Source organism: Chanodichthys erythropterus, chromosome 11, assembly GCF_024489055.1.
Source record: "Chanodichthys erythropterus isolate Z2021 chromosome 11, ASM2448905v1, whole genome shotgun sequence".
NCBI classification, from domain to species: domain Eukaryota; kingdom Metazoa; phylum Chordata; class Actinopteri; order Cypriniformes; family Xenocyprididae; genus Chanodichthys; species Chanodichthys erythropterus.
Genome location: NC_090231.1, coordinates 28,603,895 through 28,623,606, shown reverse-complemented (window position 1 = coordinate 28,623,606; position 19,712 = coordinate 28,603,895). Strand labels below are relative to the sequence as shown.

At 36.6% G+C, this 19,712-nt stretch overlaps 2 protein-coding genes across 4 annotated transcripts in view; one reads left to right on the top strand and one right to left on the bottom strand.

The window, feature by feature from the left end:
• The first annotated feature begins 483 nt into the window (after positions 1 to 483).
• On the top strand, positions 484 to 13,609 carry brd7 (bromodomain containing 7). The gene is made up of 17 exons (XM_067402282.1): positions 484 to 602; positions 1,350 to 1,546; positions 1,657 to 1,780; positions 1,898 to 1,955; positions 3,399 to 3,543; positions 4,458 to 4,568; positions 4,764 to 4,948; positions 6,972 to 7,083; positions 7,200 to 7,275; positions 7,359 to 7,466; positions 10,014 to 10,149; positions 10,385 to 10,496; positions 10,669 to 10,725; positions 12,047 to 12,143; positions 12,414 to 12,557; positions 12,797 to 12,940; positions 13,201 to 13,609. The coding sequence occupies exons 1-17, from the start codon at positions 554 to 556 to the stop codon at positions 13,233 to 13,235; spliced, it is 1,890 nt and encodes a 629-aa protein (XP_067258383.1). The 5' UTR covers positions 484 to 553; the 3' UTR covers positions 13,236 to 13,609.
• Positions 13,610 to 14,544: 935 nt separating this feature from the next.
• The window catches only part of adcy7 (adenylate cyclase 7), a 53,609-nt gene continuing 48,441 nt past the window's right edge, over positions 14,545 to 19,712 (bottom strand). For all 3 annotated transcript variants that reach the window (XM_067402280.1, XM_067402279.1, XM_067402281.1), the window contains 3 exons: positions 17,453 to 17,567; positions 16,039 to 16,163; positions 14,545 to 15,890 (listed from right to left, as the gene is read on the bottom strand). In XM_067402280.1, coding sequence (XP_067258381.1) covers positions 15,744 to 15,890; positions 16,039 to 16,163; positions 17,453 to 17,567 — 387 coding nt within the window. In that variant the 3' untranslated portion in view covers positions 14,545 to 15,743. The remainder of the gene's footprint in view (positions 15,891 to 16,038; positions 16,164 to 17,452; positions 17,568 to 19,712) is intronic.

Here is a 19,712-nt window from a genome sequence, read left to right as displayed (position 1 = left end):
CATAGAGGTCCACACCAAATCTCTGACTAAAAGGCCGCGTTATCCTAATGTAGTACATAGTGTGAACATAGTGTGAATTTGTTACTGTTTTTGTTTGTTGCTGTTTTTGCACTTTCAATGTCACAACATCAAAAAAAAAAAAAAAAAAAAGCTCTTGAAGTTACCTGTTTGGGGTTTTGCATTGCGTCGCTGTTGTTCTGAATGTTTAGCAATGGTGCCTCTTAGCGGTATAGCTGTGTTCAGTTGTGTGCATTTTTACCCCGGACGATTTTTTCCCTCGTGTTTTTTTATGTTTTATTTTTTACTTTTATTATTCACTCTGTTATTTTATATGTAACTACTTGTGTTTGGAGCTGCAGTCAGTTTATTGTCAGATTAGGACATAAATATGATCTCGTGGTGTAAAATATAGTTCACACCACCGAACACTAGGCGCCGCTGTTTAAAATCTGTAGCTCCGTAAGAGGCGCTGTGAGGTCTTTACCGACACAAAACAAAGAGAGCAGACTGGTCAAGCACTGAGCTGACACAACCAGCGGCTTAACTTTAAATTATGGGAAAAAAGCACAAGAAACACAAATCAGACAAGCACACACACGACGGTAGGTCATGCACGATTTATTAATCAGCCTGGAGAATTTTTTCCCCCCCTGTAAACTGAAAGCCTGTTTTAAATTACATGATAAACTCACATTTACTATGAAGCAGCACTCAGCATCGGATGCTGCCAGTGGACGAGTAGCAGCCGGATATCTGATGAACATAACGTGGTGTTAATGCAGTAAATTTTCCGATTTGAGTCGGTTCACATAGAATAATGTGTGTTCTTTCAGAAGCCTAATCTAAAGGCTAAGTTACCTTACCGAACTGATTGTTTGGTTGTTTTGCTTTGGAATACTAGCAGCTGTTGCTCAACACATCAGAATAACCAAGGCAGTATCAGAATAGTTTAGAATAGACACAATTAGTTTGTTTTGGATTCTTTTTTCCATTAGTTTGTTTTGGATTCCAAAAATTCCCATCAATCTAATCCCTAGAACCAGATGATGGGGCATTAGGCTTTAGTAATTTTGAATTATGTAGGTTGGAATATATTTCATAACATGATACATTGTGTGGTTTATGAAAAGTATAATTATATTACTTTCATACTATATAAAAGTATAATTCTTATCAAAAGATGCAGCTATTGATTAGTGATAACAATGACAGAAAAAAAAATATTAAGGTTTTCTGTATCAATTAGGTTTTTAGCACAGGACCTTATGGTCACACTGGGAGTTAGAAATAAAAATTGGATACATCAGGTGTTCAAAGTAGTCAATTAATTTGTGTTTCTGGCATTGAAGAGTTCACTGAGCGTCCTCTGAAGCTGGTGTTAAAAGTGGCGGGGAATGAGGTCACCACAGGCAGCCCTAGCCTTGAGAGCGTTTATGACGATCAGGTAGATTACGACAAACACAAAGACAAGAAAAAGAAGAAGAAAAAGAAGGACGAGAAGGACAGAGCCAGTCCTCCAGTCTCGCCAGATGACAAAAAGAAAAAGGTGAGACATGACTACTTTTTTTTTTTTTAGGAGTAGTTACTTTTGTGTGTGTGCTTTTCTTGTGTTGTTTACACACTTACTACATCTTAGGCAATGCGTGTGTCTTATAGGTGACCAAAAAAAGGAAGGGCCCAGACTCTGTGGATCCAGACTGGGATGAACAGAGCAGAACTCCTGCTCGCTCTGATGTTTCCCAGGACAAGCCACTCACCCCCTCACTTGCAAAAATGGAAGGTAAAGCAGTGCACCTTCTCAGGGTTTAGGCTTAATCTATTATTGATGCTATTGTTTTGAGGGATTGTGTGTGCATGTGCTGATTACATGTTGATTATGGCTTTTGCAATTCATCAGAAAAAGAGCAGACGCCTCTACAGGAAGCCTTGAGTCAGCTCATCCGACAACTCCAGAGGTAGGACTAAACATAGCTAACCTGAGGACAACCTGTTTAGACAGGTTGTGGATTCATATCTAATGTACACTACTGTTCAAAGATTTTGTGGTCATTCAGTTTTTTGTTTTTTTTTTGATGTTTTTTGCTGTTTTTGAAAGAATTACATTGTTATCCTCACCAAGGCTACATTAAAGGGTTAGTTCACCCCAAAATGAAAATTTTGTTATTAATTACTCGCCCTTATGTCGTTCTAAACTTGTAAGACTTTCATTCATCTTTGGAACACAAATGAATTTTTGATGATATCTGAAAGCTTTCTGTTCCTCCATTGACAGCCTTTGCCACTGACATTTTGAGGCCTCAAAAAGTTCATAAAGGGATCATAAAACGTATCTATATGAATCAAGCGATTTAGTCCATATTTTCTGAAGGGACTTGATCACTTTTTATGATGAACAGATTGAATTTAGGCTTTTACTCACATGTATACATTGATCAGCGGACATAAACAGAAGCTCAACCGAACCTGACTGACGCACAAGATAAAACCTCTTCCGGAAGCTCAAACATGCTGTGCAACAAACAAGAACTAACCTCATTGGTTACGCAGCATGTTTGAGTTTCTGGAAGAGGTTTGTTCTTGTGCATCATTCAAGTTTGGTCAGATTAGTTTTCCAATCTCTTTATGAACTACAGGCAGTCAATGGACAGACAGACACCTCTCAGATTTTATCGAAAACATCTTCATTTGTGTTCTGAAGATTAACTTAAAGTCTTACGAGTTTGGAATGACATGAGGGTGAGCAATTAATAACATAATTTTCATTTTGGGTTGAACTAACCCTTTAATTTTATTTAAGAAAAAACAGTAAAAAATGAAATAATATGAAATAATAATGTCATTTATTATTATAATTTAAAATAACACACTTTTTTTTTAAAAATATACATATTCATGTGAAGGCAAAACTAATTTTTCAGCATCTTCAGTGTCACATGATCCTTCAGAAATCATTCTGATTTGAAACATTTATTATGAATGTTCAAGACAGTTCTGCTGCTTTTTATTATTATTATTTGGAAATCATGATACATTTTTCAAAAGTTCAAAAGAACAGCATTTGTTTGAAATGGAAGTCTTTTGTAATATTATGCATTTATTTACTATCACTTGATTAATTTAATATGTCCTTGCAGAATAAATATTAATATTAATTAATTAGTATTAATTTCTTACAAAAAAACGTAACTTATTGACACCAAATTTAATATATAAATTCACTGCTGATCTTGAATAAACTCTTCTCTGAGGCTTATACAAATGACCTGATTCTGCATCAGTATTCTCAGTCTGAGTATCCTATTAGATCTGTGTTTTGGGTCTTATATTCCTGTTGCGTATTATCATAATCATGTCTATAATTACTGTGAATGAGAGCTAAACGCTGCTGATTACTGCAGGAAGGACCCTAGTGCATTCTTCTCATTCCCTGTGACGGACCTGATCGCCCCAGGATACTCTCTCATTATAAAGAGACCCATGGACTTCAGCACTATGAAGGAGAAAGTGAAGAAGGAGCAATACCAGTCACTTGAGGAGCTAAAGGTAATATGATCATCATCACAGCTGTAACTAGGACACAGACTGGCACTAAGGTGCAGTAAGCAATTTCTGAGAAACGCTGTTAAAAATTAGTTCAAAGGGTAAAAGGGTTAGTTCACCCAAAAATAAAATTTCTGTCATTAAGTACTCAACCTCATGTTGTTCCAAACCTGCAAGACCTTCGTTCATCTTTGGAACACAAATTAAGAGATTTTGGATGAAATCCGAGAGGTTTTTTATCTCCCATAGAAAGCAACGAAATGACCACATTCAAGGTCCAGAGAAGTTGTAAAGACATTGTTAAAATAAAGTCGTTATTTTTGTTTCGTTTATGCGCACAAAGTATTCTCGTCACTTCATAACATTAATGTTGAACCACTGCAGTCACGTGGACTATTTTAACCGTGTCTTTACTGCTTTTCTGGACCTTGAATGTGGTAAAATCACTGCTTTCTATGGGAGATAAAAAACCTCTCAGATTTCATCAAAAATATCTTACATTGTTTTCCAAATATGAACAAAGGTCATGAGGGTGAGTAATTAATGTCAGAAATTTCAATTTTGGGTGAAAAAAAAAAAAAAATCAACACCCAAACAAACAAATTTGTGAATATTTGTTAGATGTCTGTTCTGTGTATGTGCTGAAAAAAGGGGTTTTACATAGTCTCGGCTGTGTAAAAAAGAGAAAAAACAAAGTGAATCAAACTGATCCATCCACTACGAAAGCTCTTTTGTAGCCATGGTGGGGGAGGAGAGAGATTGAGCAAAGCGGGACATTTGTAGAAAGTGAGATTGCTCATATATTACCAAAGAGGAGAAGTTCAGAGGAATATAACTGTAAAAAGAAGGGTTACTTACAATCAGGCCATTTAGACTTAAAGAACTGATGAGGTGATGCTGTCCTGTTCTTCCCACAGCTGGATTTCAGAGTGATGTGTGAGAATGCCATGATCTACAACAAACCAGAGACGATTTACTACAAAGCAGCAAAGAAACTCCTCCACTCTGGCATGAAGATCCTGAGCACAGTGAGTGGAAAAAACAGGAAAATTGTATTACATTTAGAGATGTAGTTACATATAGAGGTATAGTTGGTGAAACCAAATTTATTCTCAATTTTCTGTTTTCACACCAGAGGGCGCTGATGTGCCTTGTACAATATGATCTTATTATCAAACCAGGAACGTTGCACATATGAAAATTAACTTTCTGTGTATGTTTAGGAGAGACTGGACAGTTTAAAGCAAAGCATAGAGTTCATGGCTGGCCTGCAGACATCCAGCAGTCATTCAGCAGAGGATGGAGATGAGGATGGCGGGACGTCTGACCCTGCCAAAGAAAATTCATGTGTTATGGACACAAGTGACAACTCCCAATCACCCCGTGTAGGCAATAAAGATACTCCAAGGTATGAATTATATATATATATATTTTACTTCTTATCTATTACTAGTTTGTCTAGTTCACACCAAGAACAAAAACTAAAAGTATATTAGCCTCCACACCAGCTGTAATTGCATGCTGCAGTTATGTTTCTTGCAGATTGTGCTTTAAAGTCAATGGATTTTAATTGCCTGTCAAAAATAAATTAACCCTCTACCGCACACATTATGATAAATTTATAAAGAAAAAAAAAATATTTGACTCTTTTTCTTTTCTTAGAATGGCTTAACTTGAAGTGCTGTAAAAAAAAAAATTGGAAAAAAATATTATTTTAAGGTACTTTATGATATGTTGCCATATGGCAACAATGCGCAATAGTGAAAATAATATGTAATCATAACTTAACTGAGATGATGTTAACAATTTTTTTGTGAATGTGACATGAGCGGGTCCTTGTTTGTTACTGATGTTTTAATTTGCTTTCAGCAACTACATACAAGTGACGGCAGTCTGTCACAAAATCGCGCCACAGAAAAAAAATGTGACTCAACCAAAGCACATCATTGGCTAAACTAAGGTCTTCTCTTACCAACAAAAAAAACGAGAATGTTCTGTTAAAGAGATGGTGGCAAGGAAATGAACACAAAGTGTATGTTGCCATATGGCAACACTATGCGGTAGAGGGTTAAAAAAAATTCTCAGCAGGTCTCGGCAATGTTGTTGTTCTGTGTTGTTATCGTTATGGTGTGAATTCCATTATTCTCTTATAATAATAATAATAATAATAATAATAATAAGTCTTTAAAACTTTATGGGTTTAGTTAATGTTCTTAATGTGAATGGGCCTTAATCCTCCCTGGTCATCAAAAGTCATTTCAGTTGGGAGAAACTTCCTTTCAGTTAGTCTGATCTTGATATTGCTTAGAAAATGAACAAATCTGTTTCCTTTTTTTCAGAATAATTTTTAAAATAATGGTTCATATTAATCACAGGCAGGATATGAATCACCTGCCAACTGCCAAATGGGAGTAAAATTGCTTGCAGGTTTTTCGCCAGTTGGCAGGTTACTTCGGCATAATGCATGTTTAAAGACCGAAAGTCTGATTGCTGCTGATCTAAGTGACGTGAGCAAAGACACACGCAACATATAAATAAAAAAATCTGTCTCAACTTGTGTGTCTTATGACAGCCTTTACCTCAGTAAAATAGTCATTCTAGATAAACATCTGAGGGTACAGCTTCTTTTTCTCTAGAACTCCACATTGAGACACATATATAAAATATTCCATTTTGAAACATAATGCAAAATAAAATTGTATCCATAAAGTATGTGTGGCTAGAAATAGTTAGAAAGTTAATACCAGACCTTAATCACTGTGATGAATTGGCTGCCATTAAACTAAAATTCATTCTAATCCTGATGTCTTGTCTGACTGGAAAAAAGAGTGTGACTGTACTTAAATGGGTGATATGATCAGTAAAATGATTTAAATTGATAATGAAATGCTTTTTTCTCCATGTTTTTTTTTCTTTTCTAACTGTGCAGCTATTCACATTGGCTTTAGCTGCATTTAGGGCTTCTGCTGCTGCACTAAAGCCAGTGAGACATTCCAAGGTGTTGCCGGGGTGTTTGCCGTCTTTCTTTATTTTACTCTCTCTTTTTGTTGGTTGCTTACGTAAATTGGCTTGGCTGCTGCAGTGGGCAAGAGACTTGGAATGCTTAAACGTGTTGTGACTTGTAGGCCATGTGTAGCCCATGAGATACACACAGACACTCACTTTGTAGCTTTTCAGAAGAAATAAATTATCTTCCTGCACTCTACTCTGCAGGATCGGGTAGAGGCTTGAGAACAGGCCCACAAGAACCACACATTGATCTATTAAGAAATTATTCTTAATTTATCCAATCGCTGCTCTGACATCACATTCATTAGAACTTTCAAGAATGAAATGCTTTGTATGTGGGGATTTATTTACTGTAAAGTGGGAGTATTACTGATGACACACACATCCAGAATTGCATCAGTGTCGCAATGTCTGTGTAACAGGGACAGTAAGGATGATGCTCAGAAGAACCAAGCAGAGAAAGACCTGGAGGAGATCAAGAAGGTCGTTGAGGAGTCTGGAGGGAAACTCTCAAACAGAAGTCTGCAGTGTGAGGTATGAGAACAACACCAGAGAAGATGAGCCATGTGTTATTGCACAGCACTCACATGTGAGATCATTCTCTCAGCATGTCAGATTACAGCTGATGAATGGTCTCTTTTCTTGAGCAGCTGGAGTTTGAAAGAAGGACATCTGATGGCTCAACCACTCTAGGAATCCTGAACCCTGTTGACCTGAGCGCTGGAGGTTTGTGACAATGATTGTTAAAGAAATCAAGCAAATGTTAGACGTATGTACAAAATGTGTTCGGTATTATGCTTCCACGCTAGATCCAGGATACTGCCCAGTCAAATTGGGCATGATGGGTGGTCGACTTCAGACTGGAATAAACACCCTTCAGGGTTTCAAAGAGGACAAGAGAAACATGGTCACTCCAGGTAATATACATTAACTCTTTACTCATTTTCCCACCACTTGAATCTCACATTGTATCAGTCTCAACCAGTACTTATATTCATTATCCTGGAAAAATGACTTAATGAATATAATGTCTCTATTAGCAATGAGCTTCACTCTGTGGTCTTACCTTCAGTCATGCAGAGAAGATCATGGGAAGGGTGTGCTATAATCTCTGTTTGAATACCTAATGTTCAGCTGCCAGAGGAATGCAATATTATGTGCCAGAAAAATCCATTTTTTCCTGCTGTCAATAAGAAAAAATTCACTGCCGATTCCGAATCAGTGGGCTGTAGTTTCTACTCATCTGTATTTATTATTTTTTAATCTGTCAGTTGTGGTGCTTGCTAAGTTGAGAATTGCTATTGTTCATATTTTAAACCCTGAATATTAAAATGTAGGACTTCTTGTCCCTCACTTTGACATGAATGATACTTCAAATTGTGAGGTTTACGCAGAGAAATATTATTTAAGGATTTGTATAATTATTTTAGTTACTTTTAATTGATAGAAATAAGAGTACCCTTACATTTAAAATAATCAATCTAGAAGTAGAGTCAGTTACTGTAAGTCAGTCTGTGTTCCATTTAAGGAGCCAGGGATTTGGTAAGCAGCCACACAGCACTGCTCAGGTAACCACTCGCAGCATCCTATTGAGGATTTTCATGGGCATTTCTTGCTTTAAAAATGTTAAATTTTATTTTATAAATATAAACAAATTTTGATTTTGATGGCTGAAACACCCTGTGTCTTTTTGATGGCTGAAAGACACTGTGTCATATCACCTTTCCTTTTAATTAAACTTTTTAAATGTTTGGGAATTGAGGATACTAATTTTTGCAGTTTTGCATTTGGAATTTTTGCCCAATCTCACCTAATGCAAGACAACTGGTCAACAGCCCATGCTCGTTGTTGTCTGATTCAACTTTTTATGATGGGCCATACATTTTCAATATAAGACAGGCAGGCCAGTCAAGCACATCCCTTCTTGCACTGATGCACCCAAATACCAGACAGATGTTTGCTTTTGCACCTGTCGCTGATGAAAGTCTGGATTGTCCCTTTTGTCTTTGATACTGTGAATTCAGTGTCTGTCTTTCCCAAAAACATGCTGAAACATGAACTTGTCTGACCACAGCACACATTTCTACTGTCTTTTGGAGCATCTGAGATGAGCTCAGGCCCAGAGAACTCGGCAGCATCTCTGCACTGAACAGATGTATAGATTTCTCCTTCAGTAACAGAGATTTGTGTTGAATTTCTTGACGCAGCGGCAGACTGTGTTAAGTGACAACATTTTTCCAAGGTTATTCCTAGCTCATGTGGCTATTTTTAACACAGCAGTGTGATGATTTCTCAAGCAGTGCCATCTGAGGGCTCAAAGATCAGGCACATTCAACAGAGGTCTCCTGCCTTGCCCTACATGGACTGAGATTTCTCTATTCCCAGAATCTTTTCAAAATATTATGTATGGTAGATGGTGAAAGACAGTTCTCTCATGAAATTTGGCACAAAGTTGTTAGCCATGACCAATCTTTGTTTGCAAAGGCTGAGATGCTCCTTTTATACCCAAACATGATACCCCTCACCTATTACCAATTGACTCGCTAATTGTGGGCTGTTTTAAAACGGCTTAATTTGGATATTCTGTATTCTTTTCACTTTTATTTTGCCTCTGTCTCAACTTTTTTGGAGTTTTGCAGCCATCAAAATCAAAATTTGTTTACAAACTACAATTACCTGTAATTTGGCCAGTGGGAAAAAAGGGATTTTGTAAAGGGATTATTTTTTCATGTTTTTCAGTTAAATAATAGTTAAAGAGAATTAACAAATCACAGATTATTGATTTTATTGCATTTTACAAAATGTCCTAACTTTTCTGGAATTGGGGTTGTAGATCTCCCCTGGGTTTTATCCAAGGGGCCTCAAGGTGACTTAACATGTCACCTTGAGGCCTCAAGGTGACAAAATAAGACAAAACAAGCATTAAAATAAGCTAAAACAACTAAAAATCAAGATATTTATGATTTCAGCCTATTTTAAAGACCTGGAACAGTGATGTAAATAAAGAAAATCTTAAAACCGCATGACCATTGTTTTAGTTATACCAAGCTGTAAAAACAGGTAGAAATTGTGAGTAAAAAACATTTGTAAAAATCTGTAAAAGTCCTTATCCAGTAAATCACAAATGACTGGAAGAGTCACTATAAATTAACTTGTTAAAAAAAATGGGAAATAAGAGTACCCTTAGATTTAAAATAAGTTTAAGAAACCAATCTAGAAGTAGGGTACCTTCAAATACTGAATACTGACAATGGAGTTGTAGAGGTTGAGACCCATAGTTTCAGACTGTGTTCTGTCCTTCCTGTCAGTCTAACTGCTGGCTGTGGCAGTTACTTATTGAAACATTTTAAAAATATATAACTACTGTTACTAGAATCAGTCTGCATTCCATAAATAATGTGTAAAAGTCCCACATGCCTCTTTTTTTTCTTTTTTTTTTTTTTTTTTTTTTCTTTTTTTTGCAGTTACCTATATGAATTATGGCCCATTCAGCTCATATGCTCCTACATGTGACTCCAGTTTTTCCAATATCAGCAAGGAGGACTCCGATCTTATTTACTCCTTCTATGGAGAGGAAAGCAGCCAGCCAGAATCTGAAAGGTATGTGTATGCGCATGGAATCAGACATATAAAGAAATATATCTATGAATTAGTTTTGATGATTAAGCAGCAGCCATCTACTCTTTAAAATTGTTTTGAGCAGTAACCTACATGCATTTCTGCAGAACATTAGTTTATTAAAAAAAAAAGGCCCGATTCACACCCTTCCACCACTCCCCTTCCATTCCACAGTTATAATTTGGTTGTGTGTGTGTGTGTGTGTGTGTGTGTGTAGCATTGCAGATTACCTTGCTAAATCCGAGGAGCACATGAGCAGGTTGGCAGATAATATCTTGGATGCTTTGACCAGTGGGGAGCACTCGAAACAACTGAAAGAGACAGAAACTGTAAGAGATCTCACTACACGCTCATTACTCAATTTACTGGCATATTTAATTCATGAAATACCACTATAAATATATATTGTTATATCCGTTTGAGTTCATTTCAGCTGGCAGCTTGCTTAAATCTGCTCTTGATTACTTCTGGTTTTGATAGGATGATTTTTGTTTTCCTCAGGATAATCTGCCCATAGAGGAGCCTGCAGAGAAAGTAGACACAACAGATGATGATGAGGTAAAACTCATATCCTCAGAATAAGATTAAAATGTCTACAAGTTCATACTAGAGTACAGCTCACATGAGTGGAAGTGAAGATACAAACCTGGTATTTAAAGGCAGCGTCAGGACCGCAGACTCTCTGCTCTGCAGCAGCTGTGTCAACAACACCAACCAAGTTTCACACACTAATGGAAAGAATATTTGCCCAGACACACACAAACATGTGTCGTTTTTTGACTTCCTCCTTCGCTTACACTAATGTATGTGTGTGTGAGGGTGCTGTAGATGTAGAAGGAAAGGTAAGCATGGGTCGTCTGTGAACATACTGCAGCTTTAGTCCGTGTGGAGTGACGTCTTTGACTGTGGTTCGGCTAGCATACCTTAGCAGGGTGGTGCTACTGTTCAACACTGTTTTTAGCAGTCTAAATAGCTAGTGGATAATTCCGTTTTATCCAAAGACCGTTGGGTAGAAGGAGAACAACAAGCATTTACCTAGTGATTCCCAACACCGTGTACTTACACCTGCGGGGATATCTAGGCAAAAAAAAAATCGGCCATCACTAGATATTGTTAAAAAGTCATTATTTTGTTTTTTTGGCGCACAAAAAATATTCTCGTCACTTTATAATATTATTGAACCACTGAACTCACATGAACTGATTTAAATATGTTTTTAGTACCTTTATGGATCTTGAGAGAGGAAGTTATATTGCAGGCCTCACTAAGCCATCCGATTTCATCAAAAAATATTTTCATTTGTGTTCTGAAGATGAACGTAGGTCTTACGGGTGTGGAACGACATGAGGGCGAGTAATAAATGACATTATTTAAATTTTTGGGTGAACTAACCCTTTAAGTAGCACAACCATTTTCAATGTTTATAATAACTAAAATACAATTTATAATTTAAAATAAAAAATGTTTTTGATCACCAAATCAGCATATTAGAATTATTTATGAAGGATCATGTGATTTCTGGAGTAATGATGCTGAAAATTCAGGAATAAATTACATTTTAAAGTATATTAAAAATAAAAAAGATTTTTAATTCAAATATTATTTTACAATATTACTGTTTTCTATCTTTATCTTTAATAAAATTGTGTTAGAGACATCTTTTCAAAAACATCTTAAACAATCTTCCTGACCTCAAACTTTGAATGGTAGTGTATACACACACATAGTCCAATAAAAATAAAAAAGTGACATGCTTTGTCTTGAGATGTTTGCACTAACCTGCTGTATAAGTCCTCTGACTGTCTCTTCTTTAATTTTTCAACACCTTTCTAGCCTGGTGTCAGACCATGATCCATTTTTAAAATACATGTCTCTGTAGGTTGTTGCTTCGGAACCCAGCAGTGGTGATAGTGTGACGCCTCTCAGTTCTGTGGGTTTGAATCCTGACCTGCTTCCTGAGAGCTTCGACTCAGAAGGTGAGAATCCCTTGTTTCTGAAAGTTTAGTGTAAAATATGGGTTATAAATTCTGTTTAGTCATTTTAGATGTTATCAAACCCTATGAAAATTCAGGCCCCATGCTTTTCCAGTTTATTAACGATCTGTTTTCTTCTCGAGAACTGATTATGATCCTCCTCCCTCAGTAGTGGAATGTAATGCAACGCTTCAGTAACATGCCTGAGCCCTTTTCCCATCTATTTAATAACCGACTGATTTATTGCTGAAAAAAATCCTCTTCCTCCCTTAGAAGCAGAGCATTTCCAACAGAAGTTGGATGAGACGACCATGTTGCTGAGGGAGCTGCAGCAGGTTCAGAAAGAGAGACTGAGCGCCAAACAGCCACCAAACATCATCTGCCTGCTGGTTCCTACAGCTAAAGAGCTGCAGCTTGGTAAGCACAAACACACAATATGACCTGTGATGACAGGTTCACTTCTCTCACTCTTTCAGATAATACTAGGCAAACCAAACATTACTCCTGTCTCATGAGTTTTTAGTTTTTCCTTGTTTAAGGAGTTTTAGTGAGTCATTGTTGCACATTAACAGACCTGTGGGTTTCAGCAGCTGTTTAAAAGCAGATATACTTTGCACAGTTTTGATAACTTCTAACCACCAGCATCCTCATTGCAGCGGAGAAAGTTACAGGTAACCTGGCCCATTTGACCAGTCGGGTGACCCCTGGTGACGTGTGCAGTCTTTATGGTATCAGAAAGGCCATGGGAATCTCGCTACCCAACGATACAGCACAGGATACGTTCACACACCTGACGACAGGTAAAATAAATAAATAAATATATAATATATATATATATATATATATATATATATATATATATATATATATATATATATATATATATATATATATAATTTTTTTTTTTTTTTTTTTTGGGGGGGAAATATTCATCAAGTTAGACTTTGTCTTTTTATTTTTTGTGAAGTGACTGTTGATGACCATGCTTAAGACACTGCTTCATATACTCATAAGCTGACATTAACAGGATAATGAAGGGTTGGTGTTTTCTGTGTTTCAGTGGGAAATATAATTGAACCCATGGAGGGAGTGTGATGAGATTCTCCATCACTGCAGTCTATCAGTCTGCTTATTCCAGATCATCCCGCAATGGTGCTGTTTCTGATTTACTTTTTTTTTTTTTTTTCATTAAATAAACATAAATTTTTTTTTAAGCATTTTGTGTATTTCCATTCTTAAGTTACAAAAATTGAACATTAGCAAGTGACTTAATACAGATTATTTAAAGGGAAAGTTCTCCCAAAATTGTTCATTTTACTCACCTTCACCTTCTGGTTGTTCCGAACCCTAAGACCGTTGATCATCTTCAGAACACGAATGAAAATATTGGTAATATTTTCTCACCTTTTTTGTCCAACCATTAAAAGATATTGTGAAAGTAATCCAAATGAATCGAGCGGTGTACTCCAAGTCTTCTGAAGAGCAGATTTAATTTATTCAGGTATTAACAATGTTTAATCAGTGCACATACATAGAGCACATCAAACATTCGGAAGCTCAAATGTGCTTGTGTGATGTGCTCTATGTATGTGCGTTGAACAATAATACATGAATAAAAGCCTAAATTTAATCTGTTCATCATATAAGGTGATCATGTCTCTTCAGACTACTTGAATTAAACCGCTCAAAGCATAAGGATAATGTCTGTTTTTGTTTTTTTTTGTATGCGTTCTGGTTCTGTGGACTTGTGAAACTATTAAAAATATTGTATTCCAAAAATTTAATGGAAGTCTTGTGTGTTTGGAATAACATGGGGGTGAGTAAATGACGACACTGTCAGTGAATAGCATTTGTAAATATCTGAATAAAATTTTAAACAGTTTAAAAATTCTAGCTATAACCTGAGAGTTGTTCATAGCGGCAGTTGTGCTCTCTGCTAGATCACAAATCCTATCATGCTTTGGGAGAATTAAGAGTAAACCTCAAAGGAAATGAAACCAAGACCTCTGAATGTTATTACATGTAGACACTGATGCTTAGATCTGAAGCCAAAATAAAGGTTTATGTTGTTTACAAAGAATCATGGGTGATTCTAATCAGCCATCATATTTGGCAATGTCAGATATAACTTCTATGACAAACATTTGCAAATGCACATTTGAAATTAAAAGCAATATTCTGAGTCCACCCATAGGGAAATAATGTTGGTTCATGTTTAGTAATGCCCTCTTGAGATTTGCTACTGTGGTAAGGCAACAAAGTCATTTATCTGTTATAAATGAATCTGCTATACAGTGCAGAATTTCTTGTGTGATCTATAACCTACAGGTATAACTCTTTCTCAACAATTTGGCAAAATGCTACACAGGAAGCACATTAAGTGTAAAATGATTTATTCTGTAACAATGCATACAAAATGTAGGAGGACAGCAGGAGTGTTCCTCACAAACACTGCAGTACAGAAAGGCAGCACATAATCTCAAACCATGTACATTCAGTCACACTGTAAAACTCGCCGAGTGCTGAAAACCCAGAGAGGCACATAGGAATTGCAATCTAAATTTAATGTTTATGCCTATGGCTTCATTAGACACAAATACTTCACACTTTCACTACGTATTCTCACAGAACAGAAGCAGAGACCTTTTGAGCAAATCGATTTACTGCGATGTGCGCCAAGATGCACGAGTACATCCATCCAGTACATTGTGAATTTACAACTTCAGATGAGAGAAGCCACAGAGCTATTTGGTCAAGATCTGAGGTGAAAGATGATGGGAAATCAATGAAAGTACATTTTCACTTTAAGATCATTGAATTTCAGTCATTTACATTTTTTCCCCTCTATATGTAAACATTTCTTAATAGTTTTAAACTGTAGCATATTATGAAGCTAAGGAAGGCCCATCTCCAACATCCACAATCTCAACTCAAAGGCAACAGCAAGTCAACACTGCATGTCAAAATTTGGCATTCAAAACACTTGGCAGTTGTTTTTAAAGAAAAACAAAAAAAGCATCCACAGTATGTAGATTCAAGCAAGAATAATCATCCACCACTTTGTTGGTCCAAAAGTTTACAGAAAGGTTGATAATAAAGGACACATTCTTTCAAATGACAAAAGAAATTCTAGATATTTTCACATCTGCTCATCTGTGAAGGGTTTGTGTGGGTCAGATGTTCCCTCTTCTGACCAGCTCAGTCATCCCAAATCAGTCTAAATCCAACAGGATCAAGGCCACTATGACAGCAGTACCCAGAAAGTCAGAGCAATACTGAGAACCAGTATTTTTTTTTTTCTTTTTTTTTTCTTTTCTGCGAACTCAGATACCCACTGTCTGTGGTCTGTGTCCCATAAGAGGATCACGTGAGATGTGTGTATGTATATGTTGCTGCATATCTGAGAGATTCGGGTCTCCAAATGCTGCCAAAACAAACTCTAACATGTCAAAACCAGAAAGAATGTGCAGTTCTTTAGACATGCTCTAAAGAAACATCCAGTAGCAATAAAACATTCTGGAAAGAAAACAAAGAGATCACATATAGGTCCGGAGTCTGTGTGTGTGTGTGTGTGTGAAGCTGTCAGCGGCAGAGGATTCAGTCTCAGCTCAGACCGATGCCCTGCTGTTTGCTGGAATCTGTGCACACAAAAAAGGTTTTCAGCTCTCCTTTGCCCTTCACATTGATCAGGCCACGACACTCACATAAGTAGCCCAGCTTCTGCAGGACATCTGACGTTTCCTCTGTCACCTGCAACATAAACACATGTCATTGCAAAAACTGGTGTTCATTTCATGTTTTAGTGAGGACAAAATCTCTTAGCTACTTTGAAATTCTATAAATGAGAGGAGAATTATCATCACAGCGGATCTTGAGACATGAGTGATTCAATTCCTACCTGTATTTTACCCAGCTCTCCAGTGCTTTCCATCCGACTGGCCACATTCACAGTGTTTCCCCAGATATCATACTGTGGTTTCCTGGCTCCAATCACCCCAGCAATCACTGGGCCGTGGTTTATACCTGCACAAACACATATGAAGATCAATGGAGAAAAAAAAAAACCTCTAAACATGACATTTACATGATATCTGCATTTGAATTTAAACTTAATCAGCAGTCATTTACTGGGGCTACTAATGGTGCATGATTTTTGGGTGGGGGGCTATATTATAATATGTTATATTATTATAACATTTCACTATAAAATAAAAGATCTTAAGAAAAATAAGATAATATAAGCTGTGCGATAATAATAGTACAACTGTTAAATTACAATACTAATGTTTATGGATGTCTTAATTTCTCCATTTCAAAGATGTGAAGATGGTTAGCACATTGCGTTCACAATTGCTTGTTATAAGAGACCCAAACACATGAGCGATGAGCGATTTACTGTCATCCAATCCACTCTGAGATGCGGAAAACACCGGACTGAAGCTGCTTGCGTGTAAAAAAACACAGTGTCGCGCTTCACTCTAAAACATGAAACGCATCTATTTATTTAATTAAATCACAGTCTTTGTGATTCGATAATCACACTATAAAACCATTTTGGTTTTATTTTAATTAATCATGTAGCTCCAGACCGGGGTGTCCAATCCTGCTCCTGGAGGGCCACTGTCCTGCAGAGTTCAGCTCCAACCCTAATTAAACACACATGAACCAGCTAATCAAGGTCTTACTATTGACTAGAAACTTCTAAACAGGTTGGAGTTGGAGCTGAACTCTACAGGACAGTGGCCCTCGAGTTTGGACACCCCTGCTCTAGACTGTTGTTGTTTAGTGTCAGTGAAATAGTCTATGAAGCTCAATATAATTTTGGCTCACAGATATGATTGCACTTGAAACATAAAGCAGATCCAGTGAGACAGTGAGTTTCATCCTAAAGTGACTGCTGGAATGTTTTTCCTTTTTCTAGTAAAGTCTTTTAGAGGGGATTTGTGTCTGTTATTATAATTTTATCAGATCTCTGCCACAGATTGGTGATACGTTCTCAGACTCTTAAATGGAGTGTTTATGAAGCGTTTCATTCCAGTTCCCGGGTGCATCTGTTATCCCTGAGCTGCTGAAGATGCCTGAGATCTCTCTTATGAACAGCCTTTGTTTTTCAATGAGATTTTCAGCTACATCCTCTATATATTGGTTTCATTTTTAACCCTTAATTCAATAGAGTTGCAAAGTCTAAAATGAAATATATTGAAATACCTGAAGATGTCCTTCATCCTGATGGTGGAGTATTAATTCAGACTCCAAGCAAAAACTGAGTAATTAACGGTGATGTAGAACTGAGGTTTTGTAGTCAGACTTACCGACACGAAGCCTGAATGTGTTGAAGGAGTGTCTGTTGATGCCGTCCAGCTTGCCGATCAGAGCGATGGCAAACTCCACCATGTTTCCTATCTGTGCATTCTGCCTCTCACGGTCCTGAGAGCACACACAACAGAGTTCAGAGATACATCAATTATGTAGCTTGAAGGACACTTTTATAAATGCAGGATGACCAGGGATCAGAGAATAAAGTGACTTGAATAGATGAAAAGAACATCTCTTTCATTTGGTTTTAAAATGTGCAGCCTCCAATTTTTATCACCTTATTCATCAAGTGCTGGTCATTCTTGAAAAGACTCTTTTCATTTTCCATTACAATATAGTCAAGGTGAATTGAAAGCTTAAATCACAAATGTATTTTTACATTCATAAATACATTCAGCAACTTCTCAAATATGTTCACAATTCTCTTATGTAATTCATAATCAAAAAAACAAAACAAAATCATTATAAATTTGGCTTTAGTCAGTAGTTCAGTATATTTTCCCCTTATTGGAATCGCAAAAATTCAAACAATACCCTACCCTAATGGCAGTCGTGATTATAAGGTGTGTATGCAACGTGTAATGTGTCTGCTTCTGTTGTAAGCTCTATGAAAGGGGATATTTTCATTGGTATTTCACTCATGGATCCAGACACTTAAAAGACAAAAGAAAAGCACATTATGCAACCCTGCGTGATTTAGAAGATGGACTGAAATGATCTGAAAGACTTTTGCTTAGGCTAAAAACCAAGAGGGTTAACTGATTATAGATTAAATGATCCTGCATCATTGTGAACATGAAAGACAATGAACAAAATCAAGACTTCTGATAAATTCAAGAGGGTTTATCTTCTAGCTAAAAAGAGCAAGAGCCAAATTGGTGACAATTATTTGTCTGTTGTTATGCAAAGTAAAATAAATCAATTTTTTTAAAGTCTCACATAATTATGTTAAATATTACTGTTGTGTAGTTCAAATTAAAATGCAATGGCGCAGGGTTTAAAGATTTAAAGAGGGGCGTGACCAAAAAGCTTTGAGAACCCCTGTCTTAAGTCAAGTACATGGCATTGTAATTATATGGAGTGGTGTAGACATATGACGAAGAAAAAGAATTTCATCAGTCCATTTTGTGGTAAATTGTGGTAGATGTTTCTATGAAGCTTTTGAAATTCCGTGTCATTGAAGATTACGCTACAGTCAATTATTCTGCTTATACTATGGTTACAACACCTCAAGACACTGTTCCGATGTTGTATTTCAAGACATTTGTCAGGTTTTTGTCCTTAACCACCTGGAGTCTGAGGCTGATTTGGGGCTTGGAGAAGTTTTGACATGCCCTGACATTTGTGCTTTTTTCAGTTGTTAATAAACATATTAATGAAAAAAAAGCGTCATTAGACTGTATTCAGCACAAACTAGGCTACCATAATATGTGAGGAACATGTATGTACATGCTTGTATTTTTGAAGGAATAACGCTTATGCGTGGTTATTGAATAAAACAAAAAACTTAAGTCACTGAAATAAGGCCAAAAAAAGTATATTAAATCTGTGTTCACAAGACTTCTAGGTATTGGAGGTTGTAGACTAGAGTTTTTGCTTCAGAATTATGTAAAAATTATGCTGCCTACTCCTTCATATAAAACAATATATTGATTTAGTTTTTGTAAGACACTTTTTGTCAAGAAACACAGTATGCGTGGAGGCGTGAATCATCATGAATAATGGGTCATTTACACCTTAGAAGACAAAAGAATAGCATAATAATGACCTGACATGACTTGTATATTAAAACACTCTTGTGTGTGGGGCTAATTTCTTACGCATCTCATCCCAAGCCTCCGTTGCTAATTCCAAAACTTCATTTCAGAACTAGTAACGGAGGCTTGAGCCTTGATAGCAGACTAATACAGTTGATACAGTTATTAACACAGTTGAGAGAGAGAGAGAGAGAGAGAGAGAGAGAGAGAATAAGCATATGTGAATTAGCCTACCTGAGTCTGTGCATCTCTAACAGCAGCAGTGTCTCTACTAATAGTGAAACTATACGTTTATCTACCACAAGTACCGCACAGTTATTACCATGCTGATGAGAAATTTCATGTATCTTTTAAGCTGCTAAACTATTTTACTGATTAATTCATCAGAGCAGCGATGACAAAGTGTTTCTGTGCGAGAGTGTGTTCGTACTATACAGTACGTGTGTACGTTCGAAAGAGAGAGAGTGGGAGAGAGTATGTGTATTTTGTGGCAAAAAAC

Excerpts from the sequence above, each read along its gene's own strand:
- brd7 (XM_067402282.1), top strand. The coding sequence starts at position 554 with ATGGGAAAAAAGCACAAGAAACACAAATCAGACAAGCACACACACGAC. Across the intron at positions 1,781-1,897 it reads CTCACTTGCAAAAATGGAAG|AAAAAGAGCAGACGCCTCTA; the intron begins GTAAAGCAGTGC and ends GCAATTCATCAG. Across the intron at positions 1,956-3,398 it reads CTCATCCGACAACTCCAGAG|GAAGGACCCTAGTGCATTCT; the intron begins GTAGGACTAAAC and ends TGATTACTGCAG.